General features: G+C 45.5%; 1 protein-coding gene across 1 annotated transcript in view; it reads left to right on the top strand.

Annotated features, from left to right (window-relative positions):
- Positions 1-19,731, top strand: part of LOC106591876 (piezo-type mechanosensitive ion channel component 2) — a 267,883-nt gene that overhangs the window by 227,983 nt on the left and 20,169 nt on the right. Inside the window, exons 55-60 of the mRNA XM_045693681.1 lie at positions 2,196-2,384; positions 2,804-2,899; positions 3,014-3,183; positions 18,313-18,429; positions 18,581-18,660; positions 19,156-19,354. Of these exons, the coding sequence (XP_045549637.1) occupies positions 2,196-2,384; positions 2,804-2,899; positions 3,014-3,183; positions 18,313-18,429; positions 18,581-18,660; positions 19,156-19,354 (851 nt within the window). The remainder of the gene's footprint in view (positions 1-2,195; positions 2,385-2,803; positions 2,900-3,013; positions 3,184-18,312; positions 18,430-18,580; positions 18,661-19,155; positions 19,355-19,731) is intronic.

The raw sequence follows: 19,731 nt of genomic DNA, 5'->3' as shown, positions 1-19,731 counted from the left end.
AACCATGGACAGGAGAGGATACAATCCACTCATCATGGGTGCGTCCCAAATGGCACCATATTCCCTATATAGTGCACTACTTTAGACCAGGACCCATTGGCACCATATTCCCTATACAGTGCACTACTTTTGACCAGGACCCATTGGCACCATATTGCCTATGGACTATTTGGGCCCTGGTCACTTTATACGGAACAAGGGTGTCATTTCAGAGGTACCCTCAGTCCATAACAATAGTCCTCCTCTCCTCTCCAGTGGTTCCCTCAGTCCATAACTATAGTCCTCCTCTCCTCTCCAGTGGTTCCCTCAGTCCATAACTATAGTCCTCCTCTCCTCTCCAGTGGTACCCTCAGTCCATAACTATAGTCCTCCTCTCCTCTCCTCTCCTCTCCAGTGGTTCCCTCAGTCCATAACTATAGTCCTCCTCTCCTCTCCAGTGGTTCCCTCAATCCATAACTATAGTCCTCCTCTCCTCTCCAGTGGTACCCTCAGTCCATAACTATAGTCCTCTCCTCTCCAGTGGTTCCCTCAGTCCATAACTATAGTCCTCCTCTCCTCTCCAGTGGTTCCCTCAGTCCATAACTATAGTCCTCTCCTCTCCAGTGGTTCCCTCAGTCCATAACTATAGTCCTCTCCTCTTCAGTGGTTCCCTCAGTCCATAACTATAGTCCTCCTCTCCTCTCCAGTGGTTCCCTCAGTCCATAACTATAGTCCTCCTCTCCTCTCCAGTGGTACCCTCAGTCCATAACTATAGTCCTCTCCTCTCCAGTGGTTCCCTCAGTCCATAACTATAGTCCTCCTCTCCTCTCCTCTCCTCTCCAGTGGTTCCCTCAGTCCATAACTATAGTCCTCTTCTCCTCTCCAGTGGTTCCCTCAGTCCATAACTATAGTCCTCCTCTCCTCTCCAGTGGTTCCCTCAGTCCATAACTATAGTCCTCCTCTCCTCTCCAGTGGTACCCTCAGTCCATAACTATAGTCCTCCTCTCCTCTCCAGTGGTTCCCTCAGTCCATAACTATAGTCCTCCTCTCCTCTCCAGTGGTACCCTCAGTCCATAATTATAGTCCTCCTCTCCTCTCCAGTGGTTCCCTCAATCCATAACTATAGTCCTCCTCTCCTCTCCAGTGGTTCCCTCAGTCCATAACTATAGTCCTCCTCTCCTCTCCTCTCCAGTGGTACCCTCAGTCCATAACTATAGTCCTCCTCTCCTCTCCTCTCCAGTGGTACCCTCAGTCCATAACTATAGTCCTCCTCTCCTCTCCTCTCCTCTCCTCTCCTCTCCTCTCCTCTCCTCTCCTCTCCTCTCCTCTCCAGTGGTTCCCTCAGTCCATAACTATAGTCCTCCTCTCCTCTCCAGTGGTTTCCTAAGTCCATAACTATAGTCCTCCTCTCCTCTCCAGTGGTACCCTCAGTCCATAACTATAGTCCTCCTCTCCTCTCCAGTGGTTCCCTCAGTCCATAACTATAGTCCTCCTCTCCTCTCCAGTGGTACCCTCAGTCCATAATTATAGTCCTCCTCTCCTCTCCAGTGGTTCCCTCAATCCATAACTATAGTCCTCCTCTCCTCTCCAGTGGTTCCCTCAGTCCATAACTATAGTCCTCCTCTCCTCTCCTCTCCAGTGGTACCCTCAGTCCATAACTATAGTCCTCCTCTCCTCTCCTCTCCAGTGGTACCCTCAGTCCATAACTATAGTCCTCCTCTCCTCTCCTCTCCTCTCCTCTCTCTCTCTCCTCTCTCTCCTCTCTCTCCTCTCCTCTCCTCTCCTCTCCTCTCCTCTCCTCTCCTCTCCTCTCCTCTCCTCTCCAGTGGTTCCCTCAGTCCATAACTATAGTCCTCCTCTCCTCTCCAGTGGTTTCCTAAGTCCATAACTATAGTCCTCCTCTCCTCTCCAGTGGTTCCCTCAGTCCATAACTATAGTCCTCTCCTCTCCAGTGGTTCCCTCAGTCCATAACTATAGTCCTCCTCTCCTCTCCAGTGGTTCCCTCAGTCCATAACTATAGTCCTCCTCTCCTCTCCAGTGGTTCCCTCAGTCCATAACTATAGTCCTCCTCTCCTCTCCAGTGGTACCCTCAGTCCATAACTATAGTCCTCCTCTCCTCTCCAGTGGTTCCCTCAAGCCATAACTATAGTCCTCCTCTCCTCTCCAGTGGTACCCTCAGTCCATAACTATAGTCCTCCTCTCCCCCTCCCCTCCAGAGATACCCCCAGCCGCGGGGCCAAGCGAAGAAGCCGGTGGTGAAGTATGGGATGGGAGGGATGATCGTCATGCTTCTGATCTGTATCATCTGGTTCCCTCTACTCTTCATGTCTCTGGTCAAGTCTGTGGTGGGGGTGGTCAACAGACCACTGGACGTCTCTTTCTCCATCACCCTGGCCGGGTTCCAGGTACTGTAACAGAACTAAGGCTCTACTACTGATAGGTCCATCGGTTGATCGGGTTCGAGATTAATCCGTCTGTCCGTCTATCCATCAGTCAGACAGACAGTCCAGTCTATTAGGACATTAGTTGTGCATTATGGGTACATTGGAATTTACCCAACCTGTTTGGTGACCTGCTGTTCTGTAGATTACATCCTATATTGTGTTTTCCCAGCCCATAGAGATAGTTAGAGAATTCATCTTTGTAGCTGTGCCATTGTGGTGTTTGTGACAGCACCCACGATTAAATCTATCTCCATTGTGAATTAGTCAATTTACTTATTATTATTATTATAAGTGTAAAGCTAATATTGGTGATTTATAGCCACCTGTCCATGCTAAAACAGTTCAGAGATAAGTCCTCTAACTAAGTCCATCTTTTACAGCCCATCTTCACAATGAGTGCTCAGCAGAACCAGCTCAGAGAAGTCTCCAGCCATGAATTCCATGGCACCTTCATGAGGTCATACCTCAGCGACCCTGTAAGTGCACGGTTACAAGAATTTTATGCAACTACTTTGTGTTGTCTCACTGGGTTGGTGGGCCGAGCATAGGGTAAATCTCCATTGTTCTCGTCCCTCCTCTCCTCTGTACAGGTAGCGATGCAGTGGTTGGAATCCTACGTGCCAGAGGATCTGACCATAGCTGAGTTGGAGGGCAGCTCTAACAGTCTGTGGACCATCAGTCCTCCCAGTAGAACAAACATCATGAAGATGCTCAGCTCCAAAGAACAGTTCCCCATCACTTTAGCTTGGTCTATCCAGCGGTAAGAACAGTTCCCACATCACTGTAGCTTGGTCTATCCAGCGGTAACAGTCCCCCATCACTGTAGCTTGGTCTATCCAGCGGTAAGAACAGTTCCCCCATCACTGTAGCTTGGTCTATACAGCGGTAAGAACAGTTCCCCCATCACTGTAGCTTGGTCTATCCAACGGTAACAGTTCCCCATCACTGTAGCTTGGTCTATCCAGCGGTAAGAACAGTCCCCATCACTGTAGCTTGGTCTATCCAGCGGTAAGAACAGTTCCCCAACACTGTAGCTTGGTCTATACAGTGGTAAGAACAGTTCCCCATCACTGTAGTTTGGTCTATACAGCGGTAAGAACAGTTCCCCCATCACTGTAGCTTGGTCTATACAGTGGTAAGAACAGTTCCCCATCACTGTAGTTTGGTCTATACAGCGGTAAGAACAGTTCCCCCATCACTGTAGCTTGGTCTATCCAACGGTAACAGTTCCCCATCACTGTAGCTTGGTCTATACAGTGGTAAGAACAGTTCCCCCATCACTGTAGCTTGGTCTATCCAACGGTAACAGTTCCCCATCACTGTAGCTTGGTCTATCCAGTGGTTAGAACAGTCCCCATCACTGTAGCTTGGTCTATCCAGCGGTAAGAACAGTTCCCCATCACTGTAGCTTGGTCTATACAGCGGTAAGAACAGTTCCCCAACACTGTAGCTTGGTCTATCCAACGGTAACAGTCCCCCATCACTGTAGCTTGGTCTATCCAGCGGTAAGAACAGTTCCCCATCACTGTAGCTTGGTCTATCCAGCGGTAAGAACAGTCCGCCATCACTGTAGCTTGGTCTATCCAGCAGTAAGAACAGTTCCCCCATCACTGTAGCTCGGTCTATACAGCGTTAAGAACAGTCCCACATCACTGTAGCTTGGTCTGTCCAGCGGTAAGAACAGTCCCACATCACTGTAGCTTGGTCTATCCAGTGGTAAGAACAGTTCCCCATCACTGTAGCTTGGTCTATACAGCGGTAACAGTCCCCCATCACTGTAGCTTGGTCTATCCAACGGTAACAGTCCCCCATCACTGTAGCTTGGTCTATCCAGCGGTAAGAACAGTTCCCCATCACTGTAGCTTGATCTATACAGCGGTAAGAACAGTTCCCCCATCACTGTAGCTTGGTCTATCCAGCGGTAACAGTCCCCCATCACTGTAGCTTGGTCTATCCAGCGGTAAGAACAGTCCTCCATCACTGTAGCTTGGTCTATCCAGCGGTAAGAACAGTCCTCCATCACTGTAGCTTGGTCTATCCAGCGGTAACAGTTCCCCATCGCTGTAGCTTGGTCTATCTAACAGCAAGAACAGTCCCCCATCACTGTAGCTTGGTCTATCCAGCGGTAAGAACAGTTCCCCATCACTGTAGCTTGGTCTATCCAGCAGTAAGAACAGTCCTCCATCACTGTAGCTTGGTCTATCCAGCGGTAAGAACAGTTCCCCATCACTGTAGCTTGGTCTATCCAGTGGTAAGAACAGTCCCCCATCACTGGAGCTTGGTCTATCCAGCGGTAAGAACAGTTCCCCATCACTGTACCTTGGTCTATCCAGCAGTAAGAACAGTTCTCCATCACTGTAGCTTGGTCTATACAGCGGTAAGAACAGTTCCCCATCACTGTAGCTTGGTCTATCCAGCAGTAACAGTTCCCCATCACTTTAGCTTGGTCTATCCAGCAGTAAGAACAGTTCCCCCATCACTGTAGCTTTGTCTATCCAGCGGTAAGAACAGTGCCCCATCACTGTAGCTTGGTCTATCCAATGGTAAGAACAGTTCCCCATCACTGTAGCTTGGTCTATCCAGCGGTAAGAACAGTTCCCCATCACTGTAGCTTGGTCTATCCAATGGTAAGAACAGTTCCCCATCACTGTAGCTTGGTCTATCCAGCGGTAAGAACAGTTCCCCATTACTGTAAAGTAGTGTAAAGTAGTCTAGTGTAGAGTAGTGTAGAGTAAAGTAGTGTAGAGTAAAGTAGTGTAGAGTAGAGTAGTGTAGTGTAAAGTAGTGTAGTGTAGAGTAAAGTAGTGTAGAGTAGTGTAAAGTAGTGTAGAGTAGAGTAGAGTGAAGTAGAGTAGTGTAAAGTAGTGTTGTGTAGAGTAAAGTAGAGTAAAGTAGTGTAAATTAGTGTAGAGTAGAGTAAAGTTTTGTAAAGTTTTGTAAAGTAGAGTAGAGTAGAGTAGTAGAGTAGAGTAGTAGAGTAGAGTAGTGTAGTGTAAAGTAGTGTAGTGTAGTGTAAAGTAGTGTAAAGTAGTGTAAATTAGTGTAGAGTAGAGTAAAGTAGTGTAAAGTAGTATAGAGTAGAGTAAAGTAGTGTAAAGTAGTGTAGAGTAGTGTAAAGTAAAGTAGTGTAAAGTAGTGTAGAGTAGAGTAATTTAGTGTAAAGTAGTGTAAAGTAGTGTAAAGTAGTGTAGAGTAGAGTAAAGTAGTGTAAAGTAGTGTAAAGTAGTGTAGAGTAGAGTAATTTAGTGTAAAGTAGTGTAAAGTAGTGTAGTGTAGGTTAGAGTAAAGTAGAGTAGTGTAAAGTAGTGTAGTGTAGAGTAGTGTAAAGTAGGGTAGGTGGTGTAGAGTAGGGTAGTGTAAAGTAGTTTAAAGTAGTGTAAAGTAGTGTAAATTAGTGTAGTGTAGAGTAGAGTAAAGTAGTGTAAAGTAGAGTAGAGTAGTGTAAAGTAGTGTAGAGTAATTTAGTGTAAAGTAGTGTAAAGTAGTGTAAAGTAGTGTAGAGTAAAGTAGTGTAAAGTAGTGTAAAGTAGTGTAGTGTAGGTTAGAGTAAAGTAGAGTAGTGTAAAGTAGTGTAGTGTAGAGTAGTGTAAAGTAGGGTAAAGTGGTGTAGAGTAGGGTAGTGTAGAGTAGAGTAGTGTAAAGTAGTTTAAAGTAGTGTAGTGTAGAGTAGAGTAGAGTAAAGTAGTGTAGAGAAGCGTAAAGTAGAGTAGTGTAGAGTAGGTTAAAGTAGTGTAAAGTAGTGTAGTGTAGAGTAGAGTAAAGTAGAGATTAGAGGATATGTATTATCAATTATCTATAATCCATACAGATTATGTTAATCACATAAATGTGTCATATTCCATTTATTTTATAATCTGATAAACCTTTTTGATATTATCAGAGATTATCTGATCATTCTGATTAGGAACCTGACTCTGGGAGTGATGGCAGAGTTTGAGTTAAACCTAGATTATAGATGTCCTGTATTGTCTGAAACAGGAACCTGACTCTGGGAGTGAAACAGAGTTTGAGTTAATATGGGACAATAGCATCCCACCTGGCCAACATCCAGTGAAATTGCAGAGCGCGAAATTCAAGCTACAGTATTATAAATATTTAACTTTAATAAAATCACAAGTGTAATACATCAAAATAAAGCTTAACTTCTTGTTAATCCAGCCGCGGTGTCAGATTTCAAAAAGGCTTTACGGCGAAAGCAAACCATGAAATTATCTGAGGACACCGGCCCGAATACAAACACATGAAAAACATATTTCAACCAGGTAGGTGCGACACGAAAGTCAGAAATAGCGATTTAAAAAATGCCTTACCTTCAATGATCTTCTTCTGTTGGCACTCCAAAAGGTCCCAGTTACATCACAAATGGTCCTTTTGTTCGATAATGTCCTTCTTTATATCCATAAAAACTCAGTTTAGCTGGCGCGCTTCAGTCAACAATCCACCCAGTTTCCCTCCATCAAAATGCATACAAAATGAATCCCAAACGTTACTAATAAACTTTTCCAAACAAGTCAAACAACGTTTATAATCAAACCTTAGGTACCCTAATACACAAATAAACAATAACATTTAAGACGGAGAATCATTGTCTTTACCGGAGAAAAATACCAAAGAACGCGCTCTCTTCCACGCGCTTGGAAACACTACAGCCAAAATGGGAGCCACCTAGAAAAACGACAATTTCTGGTTCATTTTTCCAAAACCAGCCTGAAACTCTTTCTAAAGACTGTTGACATCTAGTGGAAGCCGTAGGAACTGCAATCTGGGAGGACTTGGCCTTATAATTAAAGTGATAGCCATTGAAAATAGAGGTAGGCTGAAATCTTTTTTGGGGGGGATGGTTTGTCCTCGGGGTTTTGCCTGCCATATCAGTTCTGTTATACTCACAGACATAATTTAAACAGTTTTGGAAAGAGTGTTTTCTATCCAAATCTACCAATTATATGCATATCCTAGCTTCTGGGCCTGAGTAACAGGCAGTTTACTTTGGGAACGCTTTTCATCCGGATGTCAAAATACTGCCCCCTATCCAAGAGAGGTTAACCCTAGGTTATATCGTCTGAAACAGGAACCTGAATCTGGGAGTGAAGGCAGAGTTTTAGTTAAAGCTGGAATCATTAACCTCTATGGGCTAGGTGGGACGCTTGCGTCCCACCTACTCAACAGCCAGTTGAATCCTGTGGCGCGTTATTCAAATCCTTAGATATGCTATTACTTAAATTTTTCAAAAATATGACTATTTTACACCATTTTAAAGATAAGACTCTCGTTAATCTAACCACACTGTCCGATTTCAAAAAGGCTTTACAACGAAAGCAAAACATTAGATTATGTCAGCAGAGTACCCAGCCAGAAATAATCAGACACCCATTTTTCAAGCTAGCATATAATGTCACAAAAACCCAAACCACAGCTAAATGTAGCACTAACCTTTGATGATCTTCATCAGATGACAACCCTAGGACATTATGTTATACAATACATGCATGTTTTGTTCAATCAAGTTCATATTTATATCAAAAACCAGCTTTTTACATTAGCATGTGACTAGCATGTGACTAGCATTCCCACCGAACACTGCCGGTGAATTTACTAAATTACTCACGATAAACGTTCACAAAAAGCATAACAATTATTTTAAGAATTATAGATACAGAACTCCTCTATGCACTCGATATGTCCGATTTTAAAATAGCCTTTCGGTGAAAGCACATTTTGCAATATTCTCAGTAGATAGCCCGGCATCACAGGGCTAGCTATTTAGACACCCAGCAGGTTTAGCACTCATCAAAGTCAGATTTATTATAAGAAAAATGTTCTTACCTTTGTTGTCTTCGTCAGAATGCACTCCCAGGACTTCTACTTCAATAACAAATGTTGGTTTGGTCCAAAATAATCCATCGTTATATCCAAACAGCGGCGTTTTGTTCGTGCGTTCTAGACACTATCCTAAAGGCTAAATAAGGGTGACGAGCATGGCGCAATTCGTGACAAAAGAATTCTAAATATTCCATTACCGTACTTCGAAGCATGTCAACCGCTGTTTAAAATCAATTTTTATGCCATTTTTCTCATAAAAAAGCGATAATATTCCGACCGGGAATCTGCGTTTAGATAAACAGACAAAGGAAAAGAAACCATTCGGTCGAAGCGGGCACACGCCTAAACCCATAGTACTCTGAGTGGCCACTTGCCAAAAGCGATAAAGTGTTTCAGCCAGAGCCTGCCTCGATATCGTTCAACGTTTTCCCGGGCTCTGAGACCCTATGGAAGACGTAGGAAGTGTCACGTTATTGCACAGATCCTGAGTCTTCAATAAAAAGAGCCAAGATGAAACACTACTTCTCAGACAGGTCACTTCCTGCTTGAAATCTTCTCAGGTTTTGGCCTGCCATAGGAGTTCTGTTATACTCACAGACACCATTCAAACAGTTTTAGAAACTTTAGGGTGTTTTCTATCCAAAGCCAATAATTATATACATATTCTAGTTACTGGGCAGGAGTAGTAACCAGATTAAATCAGGTACATTTTTTATCCGACCGTGTCAATACTGCCCCCTAGCCCTAACAGGTTAATGGTGAAACTGCCACGTCCGTTTGTGATATTACAACGACAAAGAAATTCCTACAAACAACAAACAGTTTTATTTTCCCACGGGCATCATTGGACATCATTGGACAACTTTGGACAGCGTTGGACATCATTGCACAGCATTGCACAGTATTGCACAGCATTGGACAGCATTGCGCATTATTGGACAGCATTGGACAGCATTGCACAGCATTGGACAGCATTGCACATCATTGCACATCATTGCACATCATTGCACGCGCGATAGAACAGCAGAGTAGAATGCAAATACATTCGGACCTTCTGATTGGTCCCAGAAACCGATGGGTGATTGCCGGTCTCACGGTAATTGACAGTTAATTACATAAACACATTTAGCATCTCCTGGCTTCCACGCATAGCCTACAAGCCACTGATGAAGACCTTTGGAACATCTACATTTGAAAAAGTCTAATAAATCCATGTAATATAGCCTACACCTTCACAATAAATCCATTATTTATTTTGGACAAGTCAAAAGACTATAAAAATAAAGAGTCGCACACTCTATATATAAACTCCCGGTAATTTAATGTTGTAACGTGTATGCTGGGACTCGGGAAGCAAGTACAGGAAGTGAATAATTTTATAAATAAACTAGCATGGAACAAAACAAGAAACACAGGTAGCGTACAGAAATGAAACTGTCACGACTTCCGCCGAAGTCGGCTCCTCTCCTTGTTCGGGCGGCGTTCGGCGGTCGACGTCACCGGCTTTCTAGCCATCGCCGCTCCACCTTTTCATTGTTCCATTTGTTTTGTATTGTTCCCTGCACACCTGGTTTACATTCCCTAATCACACTGCATGTATTTATTCCTTTTTTCCGGGCCGAGGCGCGGGAGCCTGATAAGACAGGAAGTCTCTCCAGCGCCTCGACCAGCACAACCGGGGTTACCTCTACCCGTCCCTCCTGGATCCAGTCCCAGTGAGATGCGTCTCTCCCTTCCCAGGGAGTATGATGGGACGGCAGCACGGGTGCCAGGGGTTCCTATTACAGCTGGACCTATACCTGGCCACCGTTCACCCAGCTCCCTCAGGAAGGGAGAGGGTGTCCGCTCTCGTCTCATGCCTCTCGGGGAGAGCTCTGGAGTGGGCAAACACCGTGTGGGGAGAAGGAGACGCTGTGTTGGACCACTTCGAGGAACGGCTCTTCCACTTCAGGCAGGGGACAAGGAGCGCCCAGGAGTTTTCCCTGGAATTCCGATCCTTGGCCGCCGTAGCAGGATGGAACGACAGGGCCCTTATCGACCACTACCGATGCAGCCTGCGCAAGGACGTCCAACGAGAGTTGGCCTGCAGGGATGCCACGATCACTTTTGACCAACTTGTGGATATTTCCATCCAGTTGGATAACCTGCTGGTCACCCGCGGACGTCCAGAGAGGGCTCTGTTGGTTCCATCTTCCAGCAACCCCACTCCGGTGCCCATGGAGCTGGGAGGGGCTGCGCTTAGGAAGGCTGGAGGAGGGGCCGTCACGTGCACCATCTGTGGCCGCAGAGGGCACACTGCCGGTCGGTGCCAGGTTGGTCCCTCTGGGAGTTGAGGCAGCAGGCAGGGCACTCTGGTGTCACCCCAGGTGAGTCTGCACCACTCTCATCCAGAGTCCTCTGTTGTCCACCTGTTTGTACCTGTTTGTTTTCCTGAGTTTTCCCTGCATTCCCAGCATAAGGCGCTCGTCGATTCAGGCGCAGCTGGGAATTTTATCGACAGAGCATTCACCCTTAGTTTAGGGACCCCCATTATTCCTGTGGTTAGACCTTTCCCGGTACACGCTCTGGATAGTCGACCATTAGGGTCCGGGCTAATCAGGGAAGCCACCATCTCCCTGGCCATGGTGACGCGGGGAGGTCACAAGGAGAGAATCAGTCTCTTCCTCATTGACTCTCCTGCGTTTCCCGGGGTACTTGGACTTCCCTGGTTAGCTCATCATGACCCCACCATTTCATGGCAACAAAGGGCTCTCATGGGGTGGTCGCGAGAGTGCTCGGGGAGGTGTGTAGGGGTTTCCGTTGGTGCTACCATGGTGGAAAGTCAAGACCAGGTCTCCACCGTGCGTGTCCCCCCAGAATATGCTGATTTGGCTCTTGCCTTCTGTAAAAAGAAGGTGACTCAATTACCACCCCATCAACGGGGGAGATTGTGCGATAAATCTCCTGGCAGACGCTGCGCTTCCCAGGAGTCATGTGTATCCCCTGTCGCAAGCGGAGACGGCGGCTATGGAGACATATGTCTCTGAATCCCTGCATCAGGGGTACATTTGGTCCTCCACTTCACCCGCCTCCTCAAGTTTCTTTTTTGTGAAGAAGGATGGAGGTCTGCGCCCGTGCATTGACTATCGAGGTCTCAATCAAATCACGGTGAGGTACAATTACCCGCTACCTCTCATTGCCATGGTGATTGAGTCAATGCACGGGGCGCGCTCCTTCACTAAACTGGATCTCAGGAGCGCATACAACCTGGTGCGTACCCGGGAGGGAGACGAATGGAAGACGGCGTTTTGTACCACCTCAGGGCATTATGAGTACCTCGTCATGCCGTACGGGTTGATGAATGCTCCATCAGTCTTCCAATCCTTTGTAGACAACATTTTCAGGGACCTGCACAGGCAGGGTGTAGTGGTGTATATCGATGACATTCTGATATACTCCGCTATACACTCCGAGCATGTGTCCTTGGTGCGCAGGGTACTTGGAAGACTGTTGGAGCATGACCTGTACGTCAAGGCTGAGAAATGCCTGTTCTTTCAGCAGGCCGTCTCCTTCCTAGGGTGTCGCATTTCCACATCAGGGGTGGAGATGGAGAGTGACCGCATTTCAGCCGTGCGTAATTGGCCGACTCCCACCACGGTAAAGGAGGTGCAGCGTTTTTTTTAGGGTTTGCCAATTACTACCGGAGATTTATCCGGGGTTTTGGCCAGGTGGCTGCTCCCATTACCTCACTGCTGAAGGGAGGTCCTGTACGTCTGCAGTGGTCGGTTGAGGCGGACAGGGCTTTTAGGCACCTAAGAGCTCTGTTTACCTCAGCTCCCGTGCTGGCCCATCCGGATCCCTCTTTGGCGTTCATAGTGGAGGTGGACGCGTCCGAGCCTGGGATAGGAGCCGTGCTGTCTCAGCACTCGGGCACGCCACCAAAGCTCCGCCCCTGTGCTTTCTTCTCGAAGAAGCTCAGCCCGGCGGAGCGGAACTATGATGTGGGGGACCGGGAGTTGTTGGCTGTGGTGAAAGCTTTGAAGGCATGGAGACATTAGCTTGAGGGGGCTAAACACCCTTTCCTCATCTGGACTGACCACCGCAACCTGGAGTACATCCGGGCAGCTAGGAGACTGAATCCTTGTCAGGCAAGGTGGGCCATATTCTTTACCCGTTTTGTGTTTACCCTGTCCTACAGACCAGGTTCCCAGAATATGAAGGCAGACGCACTGTCCCGGCTGTATGACACAGAGGAGCGGCCCATGGATCAGACTCCCATACTCCCGGCCTCCTGCCTGGTACCGCCGATCGTGTGGGAGCTGGACGCGGACATTGAGCAGGCGTTGTGTACAGAGCCCGCTCCCCTCCAGTGTCCCGTCGGGCATCTGTACTTTCCGTCTGCTGTCCGTGACCAGTTGATCTATTGGGCCCACACGTCACCCTCCTCTGGTCATCCGGGGATCGGTCGGATGACCCTAATCTCACTGCATGTATTTATTCCTCTGTTCCCCCCCATGTCTTTGTGTGGAATTGTTGTGTTACGTGTTTAGTGTGATGCACTAGACTGGTTTTCCCCCGGGTATCGTTGTATATATTTGTCATACATTTGTATATTTGTAAGTGTTTTCGCACTTGTTTACTTTTACCTGTGGCTGGAGGTTTTTGGACGCAGTTGCGTCTGTCTTTTATGCCTCTGCCAAATAAAGTGTGCCTGATCACAACTCACTGCTTTCCTGCACCTGACTTCGTACCAGTAGCGCACAACCTTGACAGAAACACAGGTACAGAAACAATAACACCTAGGGAAAGAACCAAAGGGAGTGCCATATATATAGGGACGGTAATCATGCAGAAAGCACCAATGGGAGTGACATATATAGGGAAGGTAATCAGACAGGTGATTGAGTCCAGGTGAGTGTGATGAGGAGCTGATGCGTGTAATGATGGTGACAGGTGTGCGTAGTAATGAGCAGCCTGACGACCTTGAGCACTGGAGAGGGAGTATACGCGACAGTACCCCCTCCCTGACGTGCGGCTCCAACCGCAGGACGCCGACCAGAGGAATGATCCCGAGGACCAGGAACGGGCTGGTCGCTTCAGCTGAGGTGCGGGAACCTGTCGAGCCGGCCGATGCTGCGGGAGCCTGACGAACCGGCCGAGACGAGGGAGCCTGACGAGACGAGGGAGCCTGACGAGACGGCCCGAGGAGCGGGAGCCTGACGAACCGGGCCGAGGAGCGGGAGCCTGACGAACCGGGCCGAGGAGCGGGAGCCTGACTAACCGGGCCGAGGAGCGGGAGCCTGACGAACCGGCCGAGGCGCGGGAGCCTGACGAACCCGGCCGAGACGCGGGAGCCTGACGAACCGGCCGGGTCTGCGGGAGCCTGACAAACAGGCCGAGGCTGCGGGAGCCTGACGAACAGGCCGAGGCTGCGGGAGCCTGACGAACAGGCCGAGACTGCGGGAGCCTGACGAACAGGCCGAGGCTGCTGGAGCCTGACGAACCGGCCAAGGCGTGGGAGCCTGACGAGTAGTCGAGTTCAGAAGAACAGATGCTCTGAGTTGTCCTTATTTTTAGCCCTGATCTGGCTATGCCATATGGCTGTGAGCAACACATTCATTTAGCAGACAAGATTTGCTTAGAATTCTGTGGCATTATTTTATAGTATGAAGAATACAATTGAACATAGCTGAAGAAAATCTAAAACGATTTGAAGGAGTGCGCACATGTGGCTATTCTGTGTTGAGCGGTTAACAAAGAAACAGCTACTCCTATGTGCTTAATTTAGAGTTATTTATGTAACTTTAGTTGTGATACAAATGTTGGGCTATATGTTTAGATGTTTTATACATTCTAAGGCTGCATGATGCGACTCTAATGATGATTTGAAAAAAGCCGCTCTGTTTTGTTTTTTTGCGCTGGCTGTACACACTTCATCAGTCTCTCATACACAATTTGACAAGCACTTGATAATGCCTCGAATTTCCCAGCGGCATCCCCTTTGTGTGGCCGTAATGCCCCCTAAAACAATTAATGTCTTATGCGGACAGTGGCCGTTGTGCCCTTGGGCTGAAAATAATAATTATAATTCCCTTCTCCCAGCTGAGTGCTCCGAAGCACCTCTTATTCACATGGCTCTCTGTCACGTGATCGGGTCTTTCTCACAGGCTACAAGTGAAGACAGACACATCGGAGACTCAACTGTGCGCGTCCTTATCCAATTCTGAGGCGCATAGTGAAGATATTAGAAGAACTGGTCCACAAGATGAGTAGGCCTACTGAACAGCAAAAGCACTAGTCTATGGCAATCTACTATCCCCCATAGTACAAAAGTTGACCTATTCTGTGCGAGAAATAAATATTCCAAACATAGTTACGGACATTTGTGGGATGCGATAGATCCCAAATGAATACAACCACTAGTATCAAAAACCTTTTTTAAATAATGAGGCTGATGCAACAGATCAGAACGTCTGGGGTTAAAGTGTTGATAAACTATTAGGCTATTTCTTCACATTATAAACGCAGCAATGCACAAATGCCAGTTGGCTATAAGCGCGAATGTTCCATTAGCGGGAAAACACCATTATCAAAAGTGACGGGCAAATAGTGATTATGCATGTAATGCTTTTACTATAAAGGTGCATTTTAATGGTGAAAATTATTTCCTCCAAACTTGAAACTCAAGCGCTTCGTATGTCTGCCAGTTATGCTCTACACCCGTTGTAAAGCGGATTAATGTGCTTCATTTTAAGAAGTTATTTGGGCACTTTAGTTGCGATACAAACCTTATCAAAACATATATGGGCTAGGCTACATGAGGTGTGATACAAACCTTATTAAAACATATAGGCCTATGGGCTAGGCTACATGAGGTGTGTGACTATGATTTGAAAAAGTAAAAAAAAAAGGCATTGTTTCTTTCCTTAGGTTGGGCATCATTCACAAGTGATAATATAAAATTCACAAGTGATAAGCACTTGTCACCCATCAAACTATTCTTGAATTAATCTTGTCTTTACATATACTATATAATATATGTGTGAAATTTGTTTTGATTTCGAATGGACCATTATCATGCACCTGTCTCAAAACAGGGGCAGGGGAATAAATACATGTCATCTATTAATTAGCAAATGGAGGATGCTTTTCCCGTGGTTCATGTTCACGTACCTGATGTGCGTGTGTTCTTCAGCTTTTGTCATTTTCATGCCAGCCAGGTAGGCTATACTCCTATTGTAAAGAGAAGCAATGTGCTTAATATTAGGAAAGTTGAGAAATATAAATAAATATAGTAGACCTAGCCTTTAGAAAGCTGATGGGATCCTCCTCTTTTTAATAGAGGCCATCACTCTGTTTTCTTATGCAATTGCATAGCCTATAGAAATGTTGCGCAACATGAGCTCATGGACACTCATGAAGTGTTTGATTAGATTTTTGATGACATTTGCATTGATGCCAGAGTGATTAGAGGGACAATAGAGTGCTGAGTACCAGGCAGTTAGCAAGTTTGGTAGGCTACTAATGACCGGCAGCAGCATCAGAGCTTGGAGGCTGTCATGACTTGTGACTGCTGGTGCGTCAGTAATATGGTCACTTGGAGAAACCTAATTACCGTGACTAAACAGTCAAGTGGAATTTGATTGGTCACCGCCCTAGTTGGGCCATAGCCAGGATACACGTGGGTGATGCAGCGCTTTTGAAGTACGTAATTGGCTTTGATACTCTGATTGGTTAGAGACAATCCAATCACTGATGACTTTGTTTTCACCACAAACGACGTCGCCACAAACGACTTTCCTCATATTTTATTTATATTTTATTTTATGACTTATCAGTGACAAGCCCTGCTCAGATAATCCCTACCATTGTGTCGCTGAGCTGTCATAGTGCTGCTGCAAATGTACGGGGTATTGTCAGTCATAATGTAAGTAACATAAGTAACCTAATTTATGTTTCTATGAATGCCTCTATCAATCAGACAGCAGTAATCATGTGACTATGAACCTAGTAGGAAGTCCGCTGTGGGCAGTTCACCTGACCCTATCAGCTCAAATATAAATATCACTGTCATGTCTACCTCTGATAAGCCTCCCAGTAAACCAATAAAAACAATCATGCAGCCCAGAAAGGGTGCTAAAAAATAGCCCACATTAACATATGTACCCTAAGAAACAAGGTCCAAGAAATCGCTAACTTGCTAGAAACAGAAAGCATTCATATACTAGCAATCTCTGAGACTCACTTAGATGATTCCTTTGATGATACAGGGATAGCAATATATGGTTATAACATCTACAGAAGAAACAGGAATGCCAATGGGGGAGGTGTTGCTGTTTATATTCAGAGTCATATTCCTTTAAAGCTTAGAGAGGATCTCATGTCAAATACTGTTGAAGCAATATGGCTACAGTTCACCTGCCTCACCTAAAGCCCATTCTGGTGGGAAGCTGCTATAGACCACCAAGTGCTAACAGTCAGTATCTGGATAATATGTGTGAAATCCTTGATAATGTCTGTGATGTCAACAGAGGTATATTTTCTGGGTGACCTAAATATTGACTGGCTTTCATCATCCACTCAAGAAAAAGCTTAAAAACTGTAACTAGTGCCTGAAACCTGGTTCGGGTTATCAGTCAACCAACCAGGGTATTTACAAACAGCACAATAATTAAATCATCCATATGTATTGATCACATCTTTACTAATGCTGCAGAAATCTGCTCTAAAGCTGCATCCACATCCATCGAATGTAGTGATCACAATATAGTAGCCATATCCAGGAAAACCAAAGTTCTGGCTGAGCCTAATATAATGTATAAGAGGTTTTGTAGTGTTTCCTATGTTTGGGATGTAAAGAATATTTGCTGATCTAGTCCAACAGGCCCTAGTTTTGTCAGACCTAGACTACTGCCCAATCATATGGGGCGGCAGCGTAGAGCGTTGGACTAGTAACCCAAAGGTTGCAAGATCGAATCCCTGAGCTGACAAGGTACAAAATCTGTCGTTCTGCCCCTGAACAAGGCAGTTAACACACTGTTCCAAGGCCATCATTGAAAATAAGAATTTGTTCTTTACTGACTTGCCTAGTTAAATAAAGGTAAAATAAATATGGTCAAGTGCCACAAAGAGGGACATAGGTCAATTTCAGATGGCCCAGAGCAGCAAGGCTGGTCCCTAAATGTATATGGAGAACTAACATCAATAACATACATGTCAATCTCTTCTGGCTCAAAATAGAGGTATTGACACGTTGAAAGCACCGAGCTGTCTGTTTAAATGACTAGCACACAGCTCAGATACCCATGCATATGCCACAAGGGGTCTATTTATAACGCACAGTACTTCACGGAGCCATGACTACATGGATCTCGATTTCACATCAAGTAACTCCTGCAAGCAAGTGAAATCAGATTTTTTTTAAAACAGATAAAACTACACCTTATGGAACAACGCAGACTGTGGCGAGACAGGCACACACACACACGCTAGCATACGTATTCTACAGACACGTACATTGTATTGTTGTATGGTGGTATTGTACATATTGTATTGTAGATATGTTATTTAATATTCTGTTTGATTTTCTGTGATGTAAATACCTTAATGTGTTTTTTTTGCTGGACCCCAGGAAGAGTAGCCGCTGCCTTGGCAGGAACTAATGGGGATCCATAATAAACCCCAGGAAGAGTAGCCATTGCCTTGGCAGGAACTAATGGGGATCCATAATAAACCCCAGGAAGAGTAGCTGCTGCCTTGGCAGGAACTAATGGGGATCCATAATAAACCCCAGGAAGGGTAGCCGCTGCCTCGGCAGGAACTAATGGGGATCCATAATAAACCCCAGGAAGAGTAGCTACTGCCTCGGCAGGAACTAATGGGGATCCATAATAAACCCCAGGAAGAGTAGCCGCTGCCTCGGCAGGAACTAATGGGGATCCATAATAAACCACAGGAAGAGTAGCCGCTGCCTTGTCAGGAACTAATGGGGATCCATAATAAATACAAATGCAAATTATGGCCAAGTCAGACTATGTATGCAGCGAATGATCAGGCAAAGGTTATAGATGTTCTGTATTGTCTGAAACAGGAACCAGACTCTGGGAGCGAAGGCTGAGTTTGCTACGGGGAAGAAGGTCATGTTTCTGGATGATAACACCAAGCTGGAGCTATTCCTACTGCTCAATGGGACCAGAAAAGACGGCGTGTGAGTGTACTTTTTAATTCATGTATTTGTCAACTAACTATTTTTTTACATTTTTTTAATCAAACTACTTTTATTTTAAAAACTAATCTGAAATATTAGTGACTGTATTCTCTTCCCAGATGTTAGTAACAACCTATTCCTCTGTTGCCAGGGTGATAAAACATGGCTTCCCTCGGTATCTCCGAGCCCCTACTGACTCTGAGGCCAAACCCATAGAACAGCTGAGTGGAGGTAAAGCAGCATTTAAACATCTCAATACACTTTACACTAGGCAAATATACAATAAAATACATTAAAAAAATAAGACATTAGTCTATCTTTATATCTGACTTTCATGATGGTGATGTTATGTTGTTAGTTGTCAATCATCTTGTCTTATCGTGTTAATTGCTTGTTGTCAATAGTGTTATTGTGTAGGGCTTGAATCAATCCGTATCGTGGAAGTTCTGCGCTATAGTGCAATTGAAATTTAAAGGCAATGTTCCCGTGTTTGTGGAGACTGCATTCACAGCAAACGCTCGATCGGAAATTACCTTTAAATTTAAATTTGCGCTATAGAATTGAGCTGTGTTTGTTGTCAACCATGTTATTTTGAAGCCAAAAGGCACCTTTCCACATTGTGTGGACTAAAGTTATGTCTTGTAGAGGTGTTTATGAACATTAAACACACAATGGTATTATATTCCTTTCTATTCGTTTCCATTCTATTCTATTCTATTCCTCCAGAGGAACTATTCATCACTTTGGCTTTGGAGCGTTTCCATAACGACTCAGCAGAGGTCCAGGAGTGGTGGATCGTGAACCAGACTAGTCCGGGAAAGATCAAAGTTCGTAGCCCCAAGAATCTGTACAACGCTGGACTGGAGCTCTATGTCTTCAGCGACCAGGTCAGCCCTCCTAGTCTGGGCTTCCTGGCTGGATACGGGTGAGTAGACCAAACATAGCATAGCATCACATGAAATCACACCCAACACACATGTGAAATCTCTACCCTGGCAGTGTTTGCTAGCTAGCCCATCATTTTCTCATCAGCCCAACATTTTTGTTTTAACACTTTTGGTAAAGAAAGTGTCATAATAGCAGATATGGTCAGAGTACCATAGAATAATAAAACCAATAGCCCGTGGTATGAGACAAGGGTGCCCCCTATCTCCACTTCTTTTCACACTTAGTAATTATTTAGCTTTAAAGAGCGACTGAATGCACCGATTCTGGTAACCTGATAGCACATTCCTGTCTGGTAACCTGATAGCACATATCGGTCTGGTAACCTGAATTGACATAATAAACTACCAGGTCACT

Source organism: Salmo salar, chromosome ssa14 (genome assembly GCF_905237065.1).
Source record: "Salmo salar chromosome ssa14, Ssal_v3.1, whole genome shotgun sequence".
Classification (NCBI taxonomy): Eukaryota; Metazoa; Chordata; class Actinopteri; order Salmoniformes; family Salmonidae; genus Salmo; species Salmo salar.
Note: the sequence above shows the minus strand (reverse complement) of the source record. Positions and strands in the feature narration are given on the sequence as shown.